Source organism: Siniperca chuatsi, linkage group LG8 (genome assembly GCF_020085105.1).
Source record: "Siniperca chuatsi isolate FFG_IHB_CAS linkage group LG8, ASM2008510v1, whole genome shotgun sequence".
In the NCBI taxonomy this organism is placed as follows: Eukaryota; Metazoa; Chordata; class Actinopteri; order Centrarchiformes; family Sinipercidae; genus Siniperca; species Siniperca chuatsi.
Genome location: NC_058049.1, coordinates 18,063,378 through 18,084,613, shown reverse-complemented (window position 1 = coordinate 18,084,613; position 21,236 = coordinate 18,063,378). Strand labels below are relative to the sequence as shown.

The following is a 21,236-nucleotide window of genomic DNA, read 5'->3' as shown; positions in this document are numbered from 1 at the left end:
CCTGGATGGGAAGGGTGGAGAGAGGAGACAGAGAAGGGAACGAGATAACTATGTACTTTATGTCTTGTATTAACCTGTTTATGTAACCTTATTCATTTCATTATTTGGATAGTTTCCACATCACACTTGTAAGTTGCATATTGGACCATGATTGGCTTCCATACATGTCTTAAACTCAGATTTAAGGTAAGCACAGAGAAACTTCAAAAGCAGATAAATGTCAAAACAGCCTTGTAGAGTCAAACTCTGCACATACACCATTCTGCACAATAACATCTAAGTGAAGTAACAATAAGCAAAATCTATTTTTGAGTTGAGGGCGACTTTAAATTAGCCATCTCATTAGACAGATCAAATATTGCTCATCTCAGTGGTTATTAATGGAAGCATTGTATGGCATGGATAAAAAGTAATTGAACTAAGAGATTGAATAATATATTTCTTTAATGTTTGTATCATTTGGATAATATTTAAATTACACCTTTTCATTCTGCACATTGTTGTAACCTTCTCATCTGCTATTTTGACAACATGTCTTTGTTTAGCATTACCTCAAGCCTGCCATTAGCCTGTCCAATTAAATTAGGCTAACCTGGGTTACTATGAGAAGTATGCCTATGAAAGGTCTACTTTGTCCATGTAAACAGTGGTCCTTGGCATTAATGAACAATCGATCAAGAGTTTTCTACACAAGCTAGTGAAAAGTTCTTCATAAGTAAGCTAAATACCAAAGTGATAAAATCAAAAATAACAGAACTAAAAATAGAACAGTAAAATAATAAAATAAAGAAAATATAATATAATTCACACGTAGTATAAAAATAAAATGAAAAGGTTTGGGGACAAGTGTGGTTGTGTGTGTAGTTCTGAGACTGACCTCTAAAGGACTACAACTCCCAGGCTGGAGGAGGGACCTTCACGTCGACCGCACGAGCCTCGCACCGCAACGGCAGCAGCTGGTGCAGCCGAGGAGGTTACTTTGTTACAGCGGAGCCACCGGGGAGAAAACGGCCGAGCTAAATCTGTCGGAAAAGTGTAAACAGTTGGGGGGAAACGGCGCGACCAAACGCCTGTTGCCGGTTCTTGATGGTGGCAGGTGTTTCATGAACTTGTCAGCGGATTTGAACGTTGCCTTTTCGCCGAGAAAAATAGGTCTTTCTCAAAGTTGAGCCGAAGAGGAGTTCTCTCGTTCAGGATGTCGGACTGAGACAAAGGGGTCTGGGGGGCAATCCCGTCGGAGCGGTGAGTGTCACATGTAAAAACCACCGAGATGAAAAGTTCACCAGGTTCCTGCCATGTTGGAGAAATGAGCCGTGTTCGTGTCGAGGTGTTTAGTTTTATCACAGTGTGTTGTTTTTGTTTTTGAGCGAGGCCGGTAATATTTCTGAGCTCGGTGGGCAGTTAACTTGTGTAGCCTCTCACTGTTTGGCCGCTGTCTCGTGGTGCAGACGCGATTTGAATGATAACCAAAGTGTTGCATTTGTTTGTAATGTGTCGTTGCAGTGAACAACCACGTCAAAAGTGTCATTACTGAAAGGCTGCTTTGATTCATTTGACCTACAGCGTGGTCGAGCGGGCATTTAACTGAGCCATTTAAATTCCCGAGCAGAGAAAATGGCCTATGTAGGGGGAAGAGACCTCTGCTGTGGGATTAGCAAGGTGTTCAAAAACTTTATCAAAACGACTGTATTTCTCAAAAATTGACTGTTTTTTAAAAACAGCCTTATTTTAGTTGCCGGTACAAACACAAGCCTCTAGTTGGTTAAATCCTACAATCCATTTTAATGAGCACATTTGTAGAATAACTTTCATTCACCTTGACCCTCTCTTGCATCAGATGTTTTTCTCATCAAATATCCTGTTTGAAGACTATATATTATGTAGTTATCCTCACCCCGTTCAGCCCAGCATGCCACCACTTGAAGTGTTTTACCTTTGTCTTGTTTTGGACACATCCATCTCAGCAGGTAAAACTTGATTCTTGAAGTCTCCTCTGGATGGGAAAGATGGAGAGGGAGTTGCAATGGTGGAAAGGACAGCTAGCTGCAGATATCCATCAGTCCCTCCGCATCAAGGTGAGTCTTTTATTATTGCTGTAGCTGTTGTTATGTTGACAGTATGAGCCAAACTGTTTTGATTGTGTCTGTTTAACAAAGCCTGACATTTACTTTGAAAAACATTACAATCAGTAAGTCTGTCTAGCTTTTTCCATCCTCCAGCAACCTGATAATAGCAGTGTGTTGCACTGTATATTATGATTAAAACAACAGATAAATGAGTAAAGCTAAATAATTCAGTTAATCTATTAGTCAGTCAAAAGAAAATTAATTAGCAACTATTAACAGTTTTAGTCTTAGTAAATGTATTTTCTGTTTTTCCTTCTGTCTTATAATTATACATTTAATATCTTTGGGGTTTGGACTGTTGGTCGGACAAAACAAGACATTTGGAAAAGTCACAATGGGCTCTAGGAACTTGTGATTTTTCTCAATTTGATGACCTTTTAAAGACCAAAAATATAATTGGTAGATTTGTCAATAATGAAATAATTGTTAATTGCAGTCTGTTTGCAGCCAATTTAATTGATCAAATTGAGAGAGATTGTGCATTTTTAACTATTTGCTGACATTTTATTGATTAAATGATTGAGAAAAATGTATAGTGAAAATAATTATTATTTGCAGCACCACGAACAAGACAGTCTGAACCAGCAGGCCTCTGCTGATATTCACACCTTATTATATACAGCACATTGTATTGAAAGTTTGGAAGAAAATATAATTACATGGTCCTGTTGTCTATTTAAACATGATCTAAATTAGATTACATGGAGGAGTTAAGGCTCATTAATTGAGAATGTCTTAATTAACCCAGAAGCCTGATCATATTTCTTCCCATGTGTCACTTTAATGGAGACATCTGTCACTTGATTGGCGTCTTCGAGCTGGGACTCTGCTGCCAGCTTCACGCTGAGGGAGACGAATACAGATCAGGTTTTAGATATCAGGTGCCTAAAAGTGCCAGAGACAGTGTGCATGTGTAGAGTGAGGACTGTAGAGTATCAGATTGTGAATCGGATGTTTGTGAGCCTTATAATGAGTCATTCATTTAAACACAGTTTAATTCAGGTTATTCGTGCTGGACAGTGTCTGACTCAGAGTGAGCTGTCAATTCGAATGAAAATCTGTACGCAGAGCTGGAAACTAAAGAACACACCCACTCTTTCCTCATATATCGTAATGAGAGAGATAGTCAGTCTAATGTTAGGGTTGATTGCCCTATATTATAATTTTTGGTGACATCCCAAACAACAGGCTCACCACAGTATATACGGTATAATGCAATGCCCTCATTGTAAATGCTAAAAAATTACTAAATAGAAATATCTGATGCATATGGTGAACTGAGGAGTGCTTGAGACTTTAAATTCGAAAAGAAACACATTAGAGATGAGTGCTGTATTTAGGCACCTGTAACAGACAACGTACTGTACTGTACTGTATATTTGTCTCTGTGTTGTCTCTCAGCTTATAGTAGGTCTGCCAGACCTTTTAAGAACAGCGTTTTCTCCCGTTTCTATTTTTATTTTTATTTATGGTGTAACTCACAATTAGGGCTGCAACTAACGATCATTTTCTCGATTAATTGTTTGGTCTATAAAATGTCAGAAAATCGTGAAAAAATACTGGTTAAAATTTCCCAAAGCCCAAGGTGATTTATTTTAATAGCTTGTTTTATTTAACCAGCAAATGACTTAATCGATCAGTATCAAAATAGTTGCAGATTAATTTCTGTCAATTGATTAATCGATTACTTGATTAATCGTTGCAGCAATCTTCACAATGTATAAAGATAATGAAAGAGTTTTTGCATTTTTCCAGGAAGACAATCTTTTCATTCCTTAGAGGCATAAAGCCTTGATTTTTCTCTGCCATGAGCTACATTTACTTCTCATGGTGACCGCTGAAGTATTTGTATTTAAGGACCTAAAATCAGAAAGCTCTCAGATCCTGTCAGTTCTGTCTGTTCTAATGCAGGAACGCAGTAATTTGATTATTTAGTTATTTAATTGACAGGTACAGTGGTGTGCAAAAGTGTTTGCCCCCTTCCTGATTTCTTATTTTTTTGCATGTTTGTCACACTTAAATGTTTTAGATCATCAAACAAATTTAAATATTAGTCAAAGATGACACAAGTAAACACAAAATGCCGTTTTTTTAAAATGAAGTTTATTATTAAGGGAAAACAAAATCCAAACCTACATGGCCCTGTGTGAAACAGTGATTGCCCCCTAAACCTAATAACTGGTTGGGCCACCCTTAGCAGCAAAAACTGCAATCAAGCATTTGCAATAACTTGCAATGAGTCTTCTCCAGCGCTGTGGAGGAATTTTGGCCCACTCATCTTTGCAGAATTGTTATAATTCAGCAACATTGGAGGGTTTTCGAGCATGAACTGCCTTTTTAAGGTCATGCCACAGCATCTCAATAGTATTCAGGTCAGGACTTTGACTAGGCCACTCCAAAGTCTTCATTTTGTTCTTCTTCAGCCATTCAGAGGTGGACTTGCTGGTGTGTTTTGGATCATTGTCCTGCTGCAGAACCCAAGTTCGCTTCAGCTTGAGGTCACGAACGGATGGCCAGACCTTCTCCTTCAGGAGTTTTTGGTAGACAGCAGAATTCATGGTTCCATTTATCACAGCAAGTCTTCCAGGTCCTGAAGCAGCAAAACAGCCCCAGACCATCACACCACCACCACCATATTTTACTGTTGGTATGATGTTCTTTTTCTGAAATGCGGTGTTACTTTTACGCCAGATGTAATGGGACACACACCTTCCAAAAAGTTCAATTTTTGTCTCGTCAGTCCACAGAGTATTTTCCCAAAAGTCTTGGGGATCATCAAGATGTTTTCTGGCAAAAATGAGACGAGCCTTAATGTTCTTTTTGCTCAGCGTGGTTTTCGTCTTGGAACTCTGCCATGCAGGCCATTTTTGCCCAGTCTCTTGCTTATGGTGGAGTCATGAACAATGACCTGCAGTTCTTTGGATGTTGTTGTGGGGTCTCTGAATGGCTGAAGAAGAACAAAATGAAGACTTTGGAGTGGCCTAGTGGAGATAAGTTGAGCAAACTGTTTGCGAATGTTTACTCAACATCTGTTGCATAATAGCCGGACCTTATATGCATTCAGATGTGAATTTGATACAGTATTCTAGTGAGGCTGACAGACTTTGGAGTGGCCTACTCAAAGTCCTGACCTGAATCCTTTTGAGATGCTGTGGCATGACCTTAAAAAGGCAGTTCATGCTCGAAAATCCTCCAATGTGGCTGAATTACAACAATTCTGCAAAGATGAGTGGACCAGAATTCCTCCACAGCGCTGTAAAAGACTCATTGCAAGTTATTGCAAACGCTTGATTGCAGTTGTTGCTGCTAAGGGTGGCCCAACCAGTTATTAGGTTTGGACAAACATGCAAAAAAATATGAAATCAGGAACGGGGCAAACACTTTTGCACACCACTGTAATTGGGACAACAAATAATCGTTCAAGTAATTTGTAGGTCAGATGAAACAGACATTTAGAGTCATCAAATATTTGGCATTTTTGCTTGAAAAATTACTTGAACGATTATTTGATTATCAAAATTATGCAGATTAAATTTCTTTCGATCAACTAATCGTTGAAGCTCTCCAAAAAAAGTGATCTGAAGAGTCACCTTGGACCCTGGGAAATTGTGATGGGCTTTTTTCATATTTTGGATATTTTATGGATTTAACAATTAATCTAAAAAGGAATTGACATTTTAATTGAAAATAAAAATTATTGTTAGTTGCAGCCCTAATATTTTCTATTTTAAGATATTTAAATTGAGCAGATTGCTTTACATTTCAATAAAAATTCTCAAAGCTTTATAGTGTTTAAAAACTTCTGATGACTGGATGTTTTCAGATGTGGTTAAGCTGAAGGCACAGTAAAACTTGTAATGGAAAATGGTGGAATCAGTATCAGTTGTGTGTAAAAAGGCCTTCACACAGTGTTCAGATTTCCTGCATGGCGCCTGCTCCCCCACAGTCTCTTCCAACCTTAATGACGTTTGCTGCAGTGGTAATGCCCTGATGTGGATGTTAGTGGTGGTGTGTAGCATGTGGCAAATTATCAGACATGCAAATCAGGCAGAGGCAGCTGTGGAATCCTTAATTATGGTGCTGGTCCCCCACAAAGGCACCTCTCCACCCCACACAGACCCCCCTGGACCCCCTCCAGACTCCAGCAGCCTTCCCCCCCTTCACATCCACCCCCATTCTCCTGCTGCCCTTGTAGCCCCAGACAGACAGATGGACCAGAGGCAGAGGCTGAAGCAGTGGGAGGAGAGGAGAGTTTGGGGAGGATTGGGTGGTATGGTTGGTTGTGGCACCGGGGGTGGAGTGGCTATATGTGGATTTGGGAGGGGGGGCTACTACTTATTTCTGGATTCCATAGAAGTGTCAGTCTGAGCTTCATTATTATTTTAGTTCAGCTCAGAATAAATAGTTGCCGGTGTTGGTACATTTTTCCCTTGCAGCACATTGTGTAGTATCGTCTGTAGCTTGTATTGTTATGAGTTTATTTTGAAATGCGGAGCTTTAAAGCCACATTGGGACTGTCTGAGCCAGCCTAAGGTCACAATGTTCCTAAACAACAGTCCTGACTCGTGGATGTTTTCTGTATTGCTCCTCTAATTTAAGGACCCCTCACAGTTTGAATTTAAGGAGATTAATCTACCAATCCTCAATCTCTTATTAAATCCAAATCAAAAGCCCTAGTTTTTCCTAAGATTCACAGAGAGAAAACAACAACAAACAGAAACATTTTTTGATATAAGCAGCTTAAATACAGAGAATGTGCTGGAAGTTTTTACATTCAGCACTAAATGTTTTTTATTTCTTACTCTGAGGCAGATTTTGAAACTGGAGCCTTTTGCTCTCCTGTTTTCTGTAGCTCATTGGGAAGATACCCGAGGCTGATTCAATGCTAATGCCCTATAGTATCTTCCTCCTGCTTTGAAACGCATGCAGCTAATTGAACATGAATAGGAGATGTGCTGCGGGTGAAACCTAATCCTATATACTACTCAACCTCCACTGGAAGAACCATGCTGACCCCCCCACACACACTTAGTGTGAGTGTTTTAGACCCACAGCAGCTCTCCTGTTAGCAGTTAAACCCAGTCAGCAGGAGACATGCATGGCTCACTATTATTATGCATATTCTTTACAATCCCCGTGTTTCTCCACCACTTCTTCCTGCCCACCCTGCTTCTCACCCCCCTCATCCCTCTTCTCTTCTCCCTCTCCAGGAGCTGAAGCTACCAGTCTACCGGGCCCACTCCCCGCAGATTGGCATGCGACGGTACTTTGCAGACTTGTTGGCCATCTTGAGTAATCGCTACCAGCTATGTCCTACAGCGCGTCACCTAGCCGTCTACCTGCTGGACTTGTTCATGGACCACTATGATGTGGCTGTCAAGCAGCTCTATGTCATTGCCCTCTCCTGTTTGCTTCTAGCTAGTAAGTCCGTTATCAGCCTTCCACTTCATACCCTAAATCTTGCTACATGTTTGTTTTATCTTTTAGGTAGTTTTTTGCTTGACAGGAACATTTATTTAAAGACCAACTCTTCTTTTTTCTTCTGAAGAGTCAGACGTGTTTAAATGTATGTTTTGGGAACTGTATTTCTTAAATCTAAACTTAAATCTAGTACAGAGGTAACTTTACTAAGATTAGGTTTTGTGTTTCATCTCAAAGCATTGTATTTTAACTTTATCTGTAAATGCAGGAGAGCTACGCTGTAAATCTTCTGTGCGAAGAGAGATACCATGACTGGTTTGTGCACAGATGGCACAAGGTGAAACACTTCCTGCAACAAGGCTAATTTGAGATATGCTCAAGAGACCATGGTGGTATTTTTTCTTACAGCTCCACTTTTCAGACTGATCTGATAACCTGTAATGACAGTTTACTGTAGCTGCAACATTGGCTTAAAAAAACAAAAACAAGGTTGCGGTAGGATGACTGTGCCATTGTTTTAGGAGAAACTGTTGGGGATTATGCTTGTGTCTGCAGAACATTTTGTATGTCTTTGATCCTGGCTGTAATAACATGTCTGGGGCTTCTGCTCTTGCTTTAGTCCCATCCAGTCAGTTTGAGATGAACAAGTATCGCACCAGCCATGGTCAAAATGTCCTCTAATCAAAGGTGTGAAGTGTTTTTCATTGAAAACATGTGATTCGTTGCAGAGGGCAGCCTACCCACAATCCCCATACAAATCCATTTTGTCTTCAGGTTAATTCTCTAGTGGCACTTTCCTCTGTGATCAGTGTATGTTTTCATACCTAAAGGATAAGTATAATGACATTTTATATTTTTCTTATTGTCAACAAATCCCATAAAAAGACCAAAACCAACAATAAATTGATCCTACAAACAAATATTTCCTGTGTAGCCAACACTTAATGTATCTTATTCCTCTGTCCCATAGAGCTCCATTGTTGTCCAAAAACTATTAAAAGCACATTAATGAGATACACCATTTTACTGGGTGACATGTTGATTCATTACCATGAACACAGGCTCTATAGTTTATTTTGAGTCAGTCACACATACACTGTCTTGCTGCCCTAAATACTCACCAAATATGTATTAATCCACGGCAGAAAATAGTCCCTGACACATGCACTATTCCTCCTGCTGAGTAACATTTGCTAAAAACTGCAGTGGCCAGCTGTTTTAGGAAATGAAAAAATTAAACTAACCAATTTTTTTTACACCTTTTAGTTGTAGCGAATGGGCTTGGAGCTGAGTGTCACAGACAGGATAGGGAAGTTGGAAAGTAGGAATCATTTTGGTCTTTTCGTGGGACTTGTTAACAAAAAATATAGAATAACATGAGCCTTATCCTTTAAAGTCTGACTGAAGACATACTTGGGCATTACACTGTGCAGATTTAAAACAATGAAGTTAAAGCTTTGGATTTAAATTCCTAAATCTCTCTTCTTCCCTAGATGGATGACTGGTTGATGTTATTCTTTGCTTGTAGTTGTGTGCTTTCTCAAGCTGTCAGTGTTTCTGCAGAAGTGAGTGAAGTGATGATTTAGTGTGATAACCATTAACCAACATGCTTCTCTGCTGTGAAATATAAAAGTATGTCTTTGTGTGTGTTTTGTGTACAGCAGGTGTGTTAATCAGTCATGGTGCGGGTTGTGTGGTAGTTATTACTCTCTCTCTGTCTGTGTGGTGATTAACATCCTGTGAGGTTTTCTGTACATTAATGCAGCCCTTGGCATGATGGATAATTAGACTAATGATGCCGTCAAAGTGGGAGTCTGGAACAGGGCCTGCTCACCTGGGAGGGCTCTATCTATCTATGTATATGTGTGTGTGTGCGCATAGTCGTGCACAGGCCATCTTTGCAGTCAGAGTAGATTCTGTGGTGGGATAAATTTGAATATGAGACTTGAAAGAAATTTTATTTAAAAGCAATCTCATGAGAATCCAAGAATAGCTTTGAGAGTTTGCTCATGCAGTGATATAAATATTATCAAGCCAACATGGACAGAGGTTCTTCATCTATTCTCAAATAGATTAATCAGGTTTTGTATTGAATCTTTTGATTGTGGCTTTCAGCTAGTCAGAGTCTCTCCTCTCTGCTCGCTTGCCTCTGACTCCAGGACTCTTGGGAGTCTCTGCCATGATTGATGAAGGCTTGAAATGGTGTTTGATTCAAAGTTGTCTTGGGTTTTTATCTGTCCAAAGGTGCTGTGGAATCTGGCCTAGTTATTAAACGGCCTCCCCAGGTCCCACATACATGGTCTTTCTTTAAAATTTCAGCCTTCCGCACTCAGTTAATTAATCACTACCTCTTTTGTGCCTCTCAGCAGTCAATGCTTAATCCTGTTACTCTATTGTGTGTGTGTGTGTGTGTGTGGTTTTTGTGGGTGCTTGTGTTTGCATGTGTTTGTTCATGAATGAGCTGTTCTTCATTTGCAGGAGTAAGATTATGGTCAGTTTTTCAAACCCACAGGAATCGAGTGTTATTGACTGTTGGGCACTTATTTGGAGAATCCAATTATTCAAAGAAACCAAACTCCTGGACATTTAATGTGAATTTCAGTGGAGACTGTTTGGGTTTACACTGAATATTTCTATTTAAAAACCAGTCCTCATGCCCAATGTTAAGTTTCTATTGTGTTACATTGCATGGCGTCCTGCAGTGATCACATCAGTCTTCCTGGCAGATCTTGGTCCCTGAAGTCAGAGCTCTGCATACTACAGCTATTTGTTATGGTAAATGACATCATGGATGTGCCTTTACTGCCAGCTAGTACAAGAATGTTATGGGTTTTTTTGTTGTCACAATGTTTTACTCTCTATTTATGTATTTTGTTAAGCTTGTTTTGTTTGGCTCTTGATTATGATCATTGGATGCTCTTGTTATCTATTTTGTGGTGTGTTTCTACAGCACGTTATTGTTGAAACTGGATTTGATCTATTTTGTTCACTAAAGCAGATTCCGTGAAGGGTCTCTTAAACAAAAAAAAGAGCATCCTGTGAAACGCACAAGCAGCTTAGTCATATTGACTTCACAGTGCTCTTACATAGGCCTCCGAGCCCGGGGGTGGGGAGGAACTGTGTGCTGAGGGGCACCTGCCATATGCTCTCCGAGTCAGGCCTCAAACAAAAGCCCGTCAATGCAAGCAGGACAGCCAGCCAGACCCTTCCCAGAGAGGGGGAGGGGAGCCGAGACTGAGGGGTGGAGGTTGTTGTGTGTGCATGTTTTTTGCTAAATGAGGAGATGGTCGCTGTGGCAACCTTTTGAATAAACCTATGGACTTTTTTTTCTTGTGATAATCTAATTAAGATTCACATAGAAGTCTAATCCATTAGAGAATTTCCTATTGAAAGGGCACTGCTTTACTGCGACATAACCATATAACTGACTGGGCTCTGGTGGTGTCCTTTTACGTTTGGCTGCTGGCTCTGTTTCCTCTTCATTCTCTCACCTTGTCAGGGACAGGCAGAACGAGCCAGTCCTGGACAGGGCGGCCAGTAAAAGCAGCCCCACATCCCTGGGGGGTTGGGAAACGAGTGGAGCGGTACTTCAAAGGCAGGTCGGCTGCTGATGTTAAACAGGGTAGAAAGGGAGGTAGAGGTGATGGCCTGCAAAATGGGACATGTTAGAACTGAACCACCCAGCAGGGTGCCCTGAAATGTAGATTAATAGAGAACCCACTTCCCCCTTTATCTCCCTCTCAGAGGTTTGACAATAATTGTGATGGAACTGTTGTCATGTGGGGCCTCATAATTAAAGACATTATGTAAAGATGTACAGATGGGTTTCAAAAGTTTATATTATTCATTATTATCATATGCTACCAAAGCACTAGTTCATGTTTTTGCTTATATGAGAGATCTTCTGTAACATAGTACAAATGTTTTGAATTTAATTATATTTAGTGTTTTGTCGTGTAATGCCTGAGGCTCTGTTTGTCCACACACTCCCTGTGTCAGCCCTCATCACCCATACGGCAAGGCGCTTTACACCCTCCGTCGATGGATCCCCCAAAAACGCACCCCACACACACACAAAACGCATACATACACAGGGCTGGGTTTCTCGGATTCTCCTTGGTCACCGATGCATTAGCATCAGGGGTCAAGGGTCGGCCCAGGCCTACATTGTGAGAACTGCCGGGGCCAGGGGTGGCAACACAGAGATTCTGTGATGGAGCTGTGACCAATTTCACACTCCCAATGAAAGATGAACCAGCAAATAAAAGGAGTTTAAAGAGCAGAGAAAATCCCTCCATGGCTCTCAAGTCAAGGAGGAAAAGAAGATTGCCTTAAATCTTCACTTAAATCTTTCTTGGCAAGAGATGATCATTAAATGATAACAGTACTTAACAAACCGTTTGAATCAAATGCAGTCCTGTTGATGGATTCATTTGTAGCTCAACTACAGTGTCCCAGGTTTGAGTCTTGTAAATGTCAATTTTCCCATTTTCTTCTAGTTGTGCTTGTTGTAGTCTCAAGATATGTGTCAGTTTTTCCCTTAAGACTTTTACTAGCCACTGGTCCTGTGTTGGGGGCGCTATTATACCCCATTCCTTCGTAATAGCCTTTTCACTTGCAAATTACAGAGATAATTTACCATACAACTCATATCTGTGACATATCTGATGTCTATGTAACTGCTTGATTTTTAAAAGTAAGTATTTTTTGGGTAGACTTTTCTTTTTTTCTCATTGGACAATTAAAACTGTGTGGAAGCATTGAGTTGATTTTAGATTTCTTTTAGATGAACTATTCTGAGGACTGATTGAAATGGACTAGAATTACATGATGCCTTAATCTCTGTGTGAGAATATAGCTCTCAGGTTTCCTAACAGCCCCTATAACTCGAAACCCCCTCCCCACCTCCACCTCTCCCCCTAACAGCACACCTGGGGGGAGGCCCTGCATCCTCGCCTTACCTCTCCCTAACCCTTGACCTTTAACTTCTCCCTGTTTACTCGACCTTTTCTCATCATCATCACCTGTGGGTGCTGTGAGAAAGGGTAGATATGAGGGCTCAACAATAAGGATTGCCCGGGGCAAGTAAAATACCACGTCGGGCAAGTAAATCTAGTAACTCGGGTGTGGTTTTAAAAAAATAAATAAATAAAAATAAATAAAATAAAAAAAATTAAACACATGTATTTTTCTGGAGCTGATGAAGTAGCTAAGGAGTGAGCCCTCTCACTCGGCTGAGAGTTGCGCATACCGATCAGGCAGTCGTGAGTAGGGATGGGTACTGAAACCCGGTATTAAGCTCCTACACACACACACACACACACACAGAGCGCGGTCAGCAGATCAGACAGGACGCGGTGGAGATCACTCGAGACAACAACTACACTCGTTATTGTAAGTGCAATAAAACCTTAGTTATATTTAAAATATTCAACTCTAATCCTGTTCTGAATTTATTTTTTTCTCAAAATATGTTTTTAAAAAAGCAATTATTTAGAAATTAAAAAGAATTGATAAGACTATCGATAAGAATAGTTAGTATCAATGAAATCCTAACGATACCCATCCCTACTCACAAGTTTATTTAGATAATTTGTCACTCACTCACAGTTAAGGAGTCCATCTCTGGTAGATTTCTGACCTACTTGCCCGGGATTACAAATCAGGAAGTTCAGTTTAATGGCTGATCAAACACTGATACACAGAATGCGGGTTTGTATTTGTCTGAGATGGGATGTGCCTGTAACATGAAGTATCGATAATGATCAAGTTTTAAAAGCTGAGATTTAATTCTTGGTAAGATTCTTAGTGTTTACGTATTCATGGGTCAGATATTTCCTGATCTAAATAATAACTCAGCCAATTTTAGCCTGGATTTAGGCAAAGATCTTGTATGTCTGGTTGTAATGAGACAAACACAAATTCACATTTTAAATGGGGGGGGGAAGGGTCCTGTAGAAAAACATGTTTATGTTCCTCAAATATGTGCCTGGTATCAGTACCGAAACTCATATTAGCACTAGAGCTGAAAGGATTAGTGGCAGCAATTTTGATAATCGATTTACCATTTAAGTTGTTTTTTTTCAGCTTCTCAAATGTAAATATTTGCTGTTGGATTGTGCTGCAGATGAAGTAGAACCAGGATAAACTACCCTGTGTTTTTTGCTGGAGCCCCTAAATGGCTGCACCCCTGCTGTGCCAACTCATTGAAATGAATGAGACCGCTGTTTAGTAATACAGGCTATAATACACACAGGAGTCAGTTCTTTTTACAGTAAATCAAACCGGTTTGTGGCTCTAATCATACTGTACTTCTGTGGGTCCCTCTGAAGTTGCTTTGTTTCTTGTTTTCAAAGCATTTGGGATCCCATGTGTCTCATGTGCCTGTTCACCCAGTAATCACAGACACAATGAGGAGATTGACTTGCGTTGTGTCTTTCTTAAGATCAAAGAGGCTGGAGTTGTGTGGAGATTGGGGGCATTGATGGCTTTTTATGGCAACGTCTGTGTGGACATAGCAGTCTAGCAGCAGACAGAGAGCCCTGATCCAGAGGATATGAGGGTGAGAGACTGGGGCAAGTGTGGACTAGGCTGTGGAATGAGTCCTGGTGGGTGTAAACAGCCCTGTTTCAGAGTGCTTCCTGTTCTGGTGGAGAAATGCCATTAGTGCCTTTCTGCCAATTACCCCTGTGGCCTGTTGGGCTGCAGATCCCCCACACCTGTCCCCTCATGCTCACTCAACCATTTCCTCTCTCCTGCCCTGCTTAATAGTAGGTCGCAGCATCAGTGGTAAAACTCGCACTTGGTAGAAAGACGCACCACTCCATGAGGGAGTGGGGCGTCCACAATAGCTGTGGCACTGCAGTACAGACAATTGTTATCCACTTGTAACTGCAGCTCGGAGAAATCATTAAAGCCCCTGTTTTTAATGTTTGGCTGCTATGGTTTTAGATTAGTGGCCAAGATTTACCCCAGCAGAAGGGTTGTTGTAATTTCCAGCTGGATGCATATTTTGACAAGGCCGATACATAACTTAATAATCCTGTCCAGTGGATATAATACCAAGTGAATCTGCAGCAGCGACTGAATGGCAGTGTGTATGTGTGATTGTTAGTGGGTTTGTATTAATTGTGAAGACCCAATTTTGCTGCTGCAAATGTATTTTTGTAATCATGTTTATATAGCAGTACAGAGCCAAAGATATCTTTCAGGTCATTTAGAAACTGTTGCCGTTACATAGACAACATAATACGTTTGTTTTTCAACTGTAAAATGTCCCACTCAGTACACATCAGTAAAAAGGGAGTTTTATCAAAGGTAACACTTTTACACTTTATAAACATTTAATAAATTGATTATAACACACTATAATGTAGTTGTAAGCAGATATAAGGATATTTAAAGTGTTTATTAATGTACAGTATTTGTCAGCAATGATAACTTCTTCTAATAATATATTATTACAACTGTTTTGCTGTTGTCATTCGTTATCTGTTTATACACCAGCCTCCACTTATGAGGAGTTATAGTTGTTGATAAATACATTAATAAACACTTATCTGCTTACAACTAATTTTTTTTAGTTTCATAAACCATTTGGGGGGGGGGGGTGTTACCTCATAAAAATGACCATCTTTCTGTATATCATTATTGTATTTGCAAATATTGATATCAGCCTCAAAATTCCAGTAACAGTTGAGCTATAATTGTGGTTTCATGATAGGTCTACAATGTGTCCCCACATCTTCCTGCTTAAAGTTGTGTAGCTAAAGCACATGCTTTAGAGGGAAGTGTATCAGAGTAACCTGACACCTCCCTCATTCTTGAAGTTTGAGCAGAGGAGGCCTGTTGGACCCTTGGATTAAAGGCAGAATCGCTCCTCTTCATTGGTCACATGGACCCCTGAGGCCTCGGGGCTGTTGCCATGGAAAGGAGGATGTCTTAGAATGGGGAGGGGGCTCACCATAATGGCACTGCTGTAATGTCTGCAAGGAGGATCTGGAGTGAGGGAGAGGGACAGGAATCGGGCTGACTGGCTTTTTCATAGAAAGTGTTAGGCTTGTAAAATCCACAGTAAGCACGCCCACACTCTGTAAGCCTATAGTGATGCTTCTCTATGCTTCCCTGTTAGTGTGATAGCTTAACTTTATGGCCAGATGTTCAGTAATAGTCAGCTTAATTGCTAATGTTTAGCAGGCACTTGTTAGGTTTTGTGGAAGCTGGAGTAAGGCTCTTTAGGACTGACCATAAACCTGCTCCATGTGGCTACAGATGATAATGTTCATTGTATTACTGAGATCATCACCATATCAGGATGACTGGTTTTAACTTTGGTTCTGAACAAGGTGATATTTTCTGTTGAAATGTTTCTTTTTCTTTTTTAAAGCTAGTTGATGTATTCATTGAGGCTTTTTGATGAAGATATAATGAACATTGAAAGAATTTAAGTTCTACAGGGAGTAGGTGTTTAATTTGCTTATTGTTAGTAAATGTGACCACTGTGGCTATGACTATCAAAAAGCATCTTACCAATAAATTAGCTCCAACTAATATTTTCATTATCGCTCAATCTTTCTTTAATACATTTTTTTGTTTTGTTGCAAAAATACCATTTTTGCTTGATAACCTAAAATTGTATCATCAGATTTGTTGCTGATTAATTTTCTGTTGGTCAACTAATCTGTTAATAAACTGATTGTTTCAGCTCTGCTAAAAATACATTTTCATAGGATAATGGGTTTTTGCATTATTGTGAAAATCAAAAAAAAAAAAAATGCAAACCAAACACTCTGTTAGCAGTAATATCACTTTTTAAAAAAAAATCTTAACATCTTGTAAGCACAGCACGGTACAGAGAGAATCTTGGTAGATATAAATGTAAATTGTCATATGAATTAAACAGTTTATGATGCACACAAAAGTTTAGTGTATGGGTAGTCTGTCTTTATGAGTTGACCTTCTCACCTCAAACTGTCAAATGTGGCTGCGGAGTATTAACGGTGTTCAGTAACCTCTCTGTATTTTTGCTTTCCTTCCAGGTAAATTTGAGGAGAAGGAGGACCGCGTTCCCAAACTGGAGCAGCTGAACTCTCTGGGCTTTATGTGCAGCCTCAACCTGGTTCTCAACAAGAAGGATCTGATCAAAATGGAGCTTCTGCTGCTGGAGACCTTTGGCTGGAATCTGTGCATGCCCACACCTGCCCACTTTATTGACTACTACCTCCATGCCTCGGTGCAGGAGGGCGACCTATACAACGGCTGGCCCCTTTCCTCCCTCTCCAAGACCAAGGCTTTCATGGACAAATACACTCACTACTTTCTGGAAGTCTCACTGCAAGGTGGGTTAAGAGGAGGAAGGAGAGCTAGACTTTGCTTTGTTTGTACCAGAGGTGTTGGACATGAATGTATTATCTTGTGGTGTAAGTTTCATCAAAGAATTTATGAAACTCTTGTCTCTGGGTTCTTTCAGACCACGCCTTCCTGAGTTTCCGACCATCCCAGGTTGCTGCTGCGTGTGTGGCAGCATCTCGTATTTGCCTTCAGATTTCCCCAAGCTGGACGACCGCTCTGCATCTACTAACAGGCTACACCTGGGACCACCTCACTCAGTGCATTGAACTCATGCTGCTGTAAGGGCCACACACACACACACACACACACACACACACACACACTCACACTCTCTCAAGTAGAGAAAAAAGGTCTAACAGAAGCCAGGCTAGCAGACGAGCCTCTCGAAGTGTAGTGGGCAACGCAAGGTAGATGACATTAAGGCCCCTACCTCTATATTTTTGGTTGCCATGGTTATGGATTCTAAAATGCCTGTTGCTTTAACCAGTAGGGGCTTATAATGTTGTGTGCATCATCTGACAAAGCCTGTCCATGATAATCCTAGCTGATAGGCTCAGTGGTGTGTAATTTAACAACTGTAATTAAGTTGCACATTTCTTGGTCAGCGGGTGGCTGTGTGTAAGTTTAATTGTTTGCACATGTTCACACTAATTGTGTGGGAGTAAAAACGGTTGGTACAGACCGATCTCTGCCCCTGTTAATGGATATATGTGAGTAGCCATTTTTTCTGGAAACGATGATTTTTCAACTTTTCTTTCTACAGTGCTCATGACAACGACGTTAAGGAGGCCAACAAGACCAAATCCACTCCTCCTCACCGACCCTCCTCTCTGCAGTCTCAGCCCCAGACCTCTCACCTCTCTCCAGCGTCAGCCATCCAGAGACCAGCCTCTTCCTCCTCCTCCTCCACCTCCTCCACACCGCAGCTGCTCTTTCAGCCGGACATCTTCCCACACCTTTCCCAGCATTCCCCGTCCCTGTCCCAGCTGCAGGCACTAGCTGACGCCCAGGCTTTGGGGCCTGTGGTGAACATGTCTCAGGACTTCCTTCAAAGCCACAGGATGGGTCTCCTAACTGGGGCTCCTTCCATTACTCCTGGGGGTGGGTTCCCCTCCTACCCAAGCCTGACCTCTGGTCTCCAGCCGGGGGCTCGCGCACTGCCGCTCCAGGGCCCCATTTCTGTACAGATGGCCCTCGCTGGAGAGCCGCGCCACTGTCTGAGTATGGCCTACAGCGGGGGCTACCTGGGGGCTCATCACACTTTCACAGCGGGCTGCTTTGACAGGTGACGCCAGGAGACGGAGAGGGAACACAAACCCCTGCGGGAGTGCACTGCTATACTTCCGTCCCAAGTCCCTACCCCGAAATATCCTTTTGCAGACCTCCTCTCTCTCTCCGTCAGCTCCGCAACACCTTCAGCTTGTCCAGCTGCCCCGTCCCTCTCACAGAGACACCTCAAACGCAAGCAGAGGTCTAAAGACAAGACAGACCCGGTGGAAGTCATCACACTGACGTGACAAATGCTCCACGGACTCATGAAATACAGAGGCATTGCAAAAAGGTTGTTGCCATATTCTGGTTTTATAAATCTTATAAAATTACGAGACTGTCATCACTGTGAATGAGATGAACGCAACCGTGTGATCTAACACCCACCTCATTGAGTGCCTGTTCACAGTTGTGTGATAGCTGAGCCAATTTTAGAAGTGCACAGAACACAAAGTATCTGTGATAAGGATTTCTTGCTGCTTGACATAATTTTTTTATTTCTAATTACAAAAATGTAACACCTTTTTTAGAAAGGAAAAATTGGCTGGTATTATTTCTTGAGCCACCATTTGAGAGAGAAGGAAGTAGAAATAGAGGCTTGTTGCTGACTTGGCAGTAACCAAAGAGGCTGTGCATATCAATGCAAATCTTTGGTTGTGTCTCCTGAACGTTAGCGAACATTGATCTAACTCCTGTAGTCTCTGTTAGAGCTGAAGGGCCCCTCTGGGAATTCCTCACCACATAAGCCCTCAGAGAGGACGAAGAATTCATTGTTTTGAGCACAGCAGGTGAAGTCCACAGCTCGAACACGCCTGCAGTGTTTGTTTGTTTTTTTCTTTCCTCCTCTTGGTGTCCTCATCATCTTTTCTCTCTCATCTCCAAAGTTGAGCCTTGTGGCAGAGCCGTCATGCACCCGGGTGAAAATGTGGCTCTCTGGCAGCTGCAGGCTTTGTCATACTAAAGTTTTAATTTCAGTGACTCCGGCACCACTCAAAGAATTAATCACAAACTGATGTGACTGGACCAGCATGGTGAAGGAGACGTGGACGTTGGTTGTGTATTGTACATATGAATTGCTGCTGCCTTCTTATGAACTGTTGGTTCTGTGTCTGTGTTAATGACTCCAATGTTTACATGAACCACTAAGTATCAGGGACTTGAACAAGATTACTTGAATATGATGCCATTGAAACATACCATAGCTTTTTATTTATAATGACTCTTGTTTTTTTTCCCGTGTTCTTGATTTTTTTTAATTTCATATTTGTTTGATATAGTGTAGCTTTTTATACCAGCTTAGAAACACACCATTGATTTAATTATAGTTTTCTTTGTACCTGTTCATAGAAACTGTATATTCAGGCTCAGGTTTCAAGGCTGAAACTAGCAGCCTTCCCATTATTCTGTGCTATTATGCTTTAAAGCGGATGCTAATGCAGCATCTGTAGGGGCTGGAATATTCCCTTTCTTCATCACTGGACCATACTCTGCTTACAAGTCAGTAACTGAATGCATGAAACGGTCTGTTTGCATGGCGTGGTCACTGGTTTCACACACAAACATCTGTAGTCAGTCGACTGTAATTGCTTCCCAGACTTCTAAAGCTGTAATGCCCAATCTTCCACTTCCTGTTAAAGTATAAACACATCCAGATTCCCTGTGTTGGTCACATGGGTTGCCCACTGGTTATCATGGTGATACCTTAAATGGCCGTGGACCCCAAGTTCTGGGATGTTGTTGACTGAATTAGGGCTGCAACTAACGATTATTTTCATTACTGATTAATCCATTGATTATTTTCCTGATTAATCGTTTTGTCTAAAAAAAAATATAATAAAAGACAGGGAATAGTGGAAAATGTCAGTTATATTTCCCACAACTCAAGGTGACGTATTCAAATTACATCAAATTAAAATTAAAATAGTTTTATTTGACCAGCAGTCCAAAACCCAAAGATATTCAGTTCACTATTATTTATTTTTGCTTGAAAATTTACTAAAACGATGACTTTTGATGACTGATCAATTAATCTGTCCACCAATCATTGCAGCTCTACTGTGGACCCCAACTCCTGAGATGTGGACTGAACTGAAACCAATAGCAGCTCAGTGTTGTGGAAAATTGTGAGCTTCTTTTGGAGGAATTTATTAATAACTTACTATTTCTCACCTGAACCTCGATTTGCGTGTAGTTTGAAAGTTCTGACTTCAAACTTAAAACTGTTCTGCTGTGGACGTTGGACATCTTACCATGTCGTGCCTTTGTCCTCAGCATGTTGCTGTGCTTGAGCTGTGAACCTTAAATTCATAGTCAGACGTGCATTTCTCGGATAACACTACATGAAGCCTTCTGAAACTGCAACACACATAAATCACCAAACCTATTACAACTAGACATCTGTTTGTTTCCCCCTTTCAGTGATATCAACTTTGTTTTAATTTTTTATGTACAGTTTTGTTATATAAATATTTTTTACATTCCCTTTCAGTGTATTTTAGTTAAAGCTTGTTGTGATTATCCTGTTGAATGCTGTTGGTGTGAACTAGCTTTTCCCTTATTTTTTTTTTTTTTTGGAGTTCAACTTGCTCTTTTCCTCATAATTCATGAGCAACTTTTCACTGAGGTGTCAAAGGTGCAATATGTTGTTTTTCTGTTGAAACTGACCACAGCCATCACTGTCTCGTGTACACCACTGGTTCATCTTTTGTAACTTATTTTTGATAATTGTGTGATTTGACTTGCTGTAGCTTCCTCTAGAGGGCAGTGGGCTCTGAACACAATGAATATGTTGCACATTGCAGCCACCTCCTTTGAGTGATAGAAATTACTGAATGCTTTTGTCTTTTAGCTAGAGATTTACCATTCCCTCCCGTGAAAGGTGCTGATGTCACTCACACCAAACAACACTTGTCTAATGTGATAGTAACAAAATGACACCACAAACTTCCAACTTATATTTTTGTATTATTTTGTACCAATTTGTAGTTTTGGTTTATGTGACACTGGATGATAGAAGGGATTCTTTTATCATAATGTGCCATGGAAAAATAAACTCACAAGTGAACTGAG

At 40.8% G+C, this 21,236-nt stretch overlaps 1 protein-coding gene and 1 long non-coding RNA gene across 5 annotated transcripts in view; one reads left to right on the top strand and one right to left on the bottom strand.

Moving 5' to 3' along the window:
• Positions 1 to 1,013, bottom strand: part of LOC122879964 — a 5,082-nt gene extending 4,069 nt beyond the window's left edge. The window contains exon 1 of the long non-coding RNA XR_006378818.1: positions 878 to 1,013. This is a non-coding gene — a long non-coding RNA (uncharacterized LOC122879964). The remainder of the gene's footprint in view (positions 1 to 877) is intronic.
• Positions 950 to 21,236, top strand: ccnjl (cyclin J-like). Of its 4 annotated transcripts, none has more exons than XM_044204633.1 (6): positions 950 to 1,242; positions 1,968 to 2,075; positions 7,337 to 7,547; positions 16,586 to 16,885; positions 17,017 to 17,176; positions 17,662 to 21,236. In XM_044204633.1, the coding sequence occupies exons 2-6, from the start codon at positions 1,998 to 2,000 to the stop codon at positions 18,185 to 18,187; spliced, it is 1,275 nt and encodes a 424-aa protein (XP_044060568.1). In that variant the 5' UTR covers positions 950 to 1,242; positions 1,968 to 1,997; the 3' UTR covers positions 18,188 to 21,236. The 4 variants fall into 4 exon arrangements, with proteins under 4 accessions (XP_044060568.1, XP_044060567.1, XP_044060569.1 ...); XM_044204632.1 differs by having other exon boundaries at positions 951 to 1,242; positions 1,965 to 2,075; XM_044204634.1 differs by lacking the exon at positions 950 to 1,242 and adding an exon at positions 1,309 to 1,327 and having other exon boundaries at positions 1,965 to 2,075.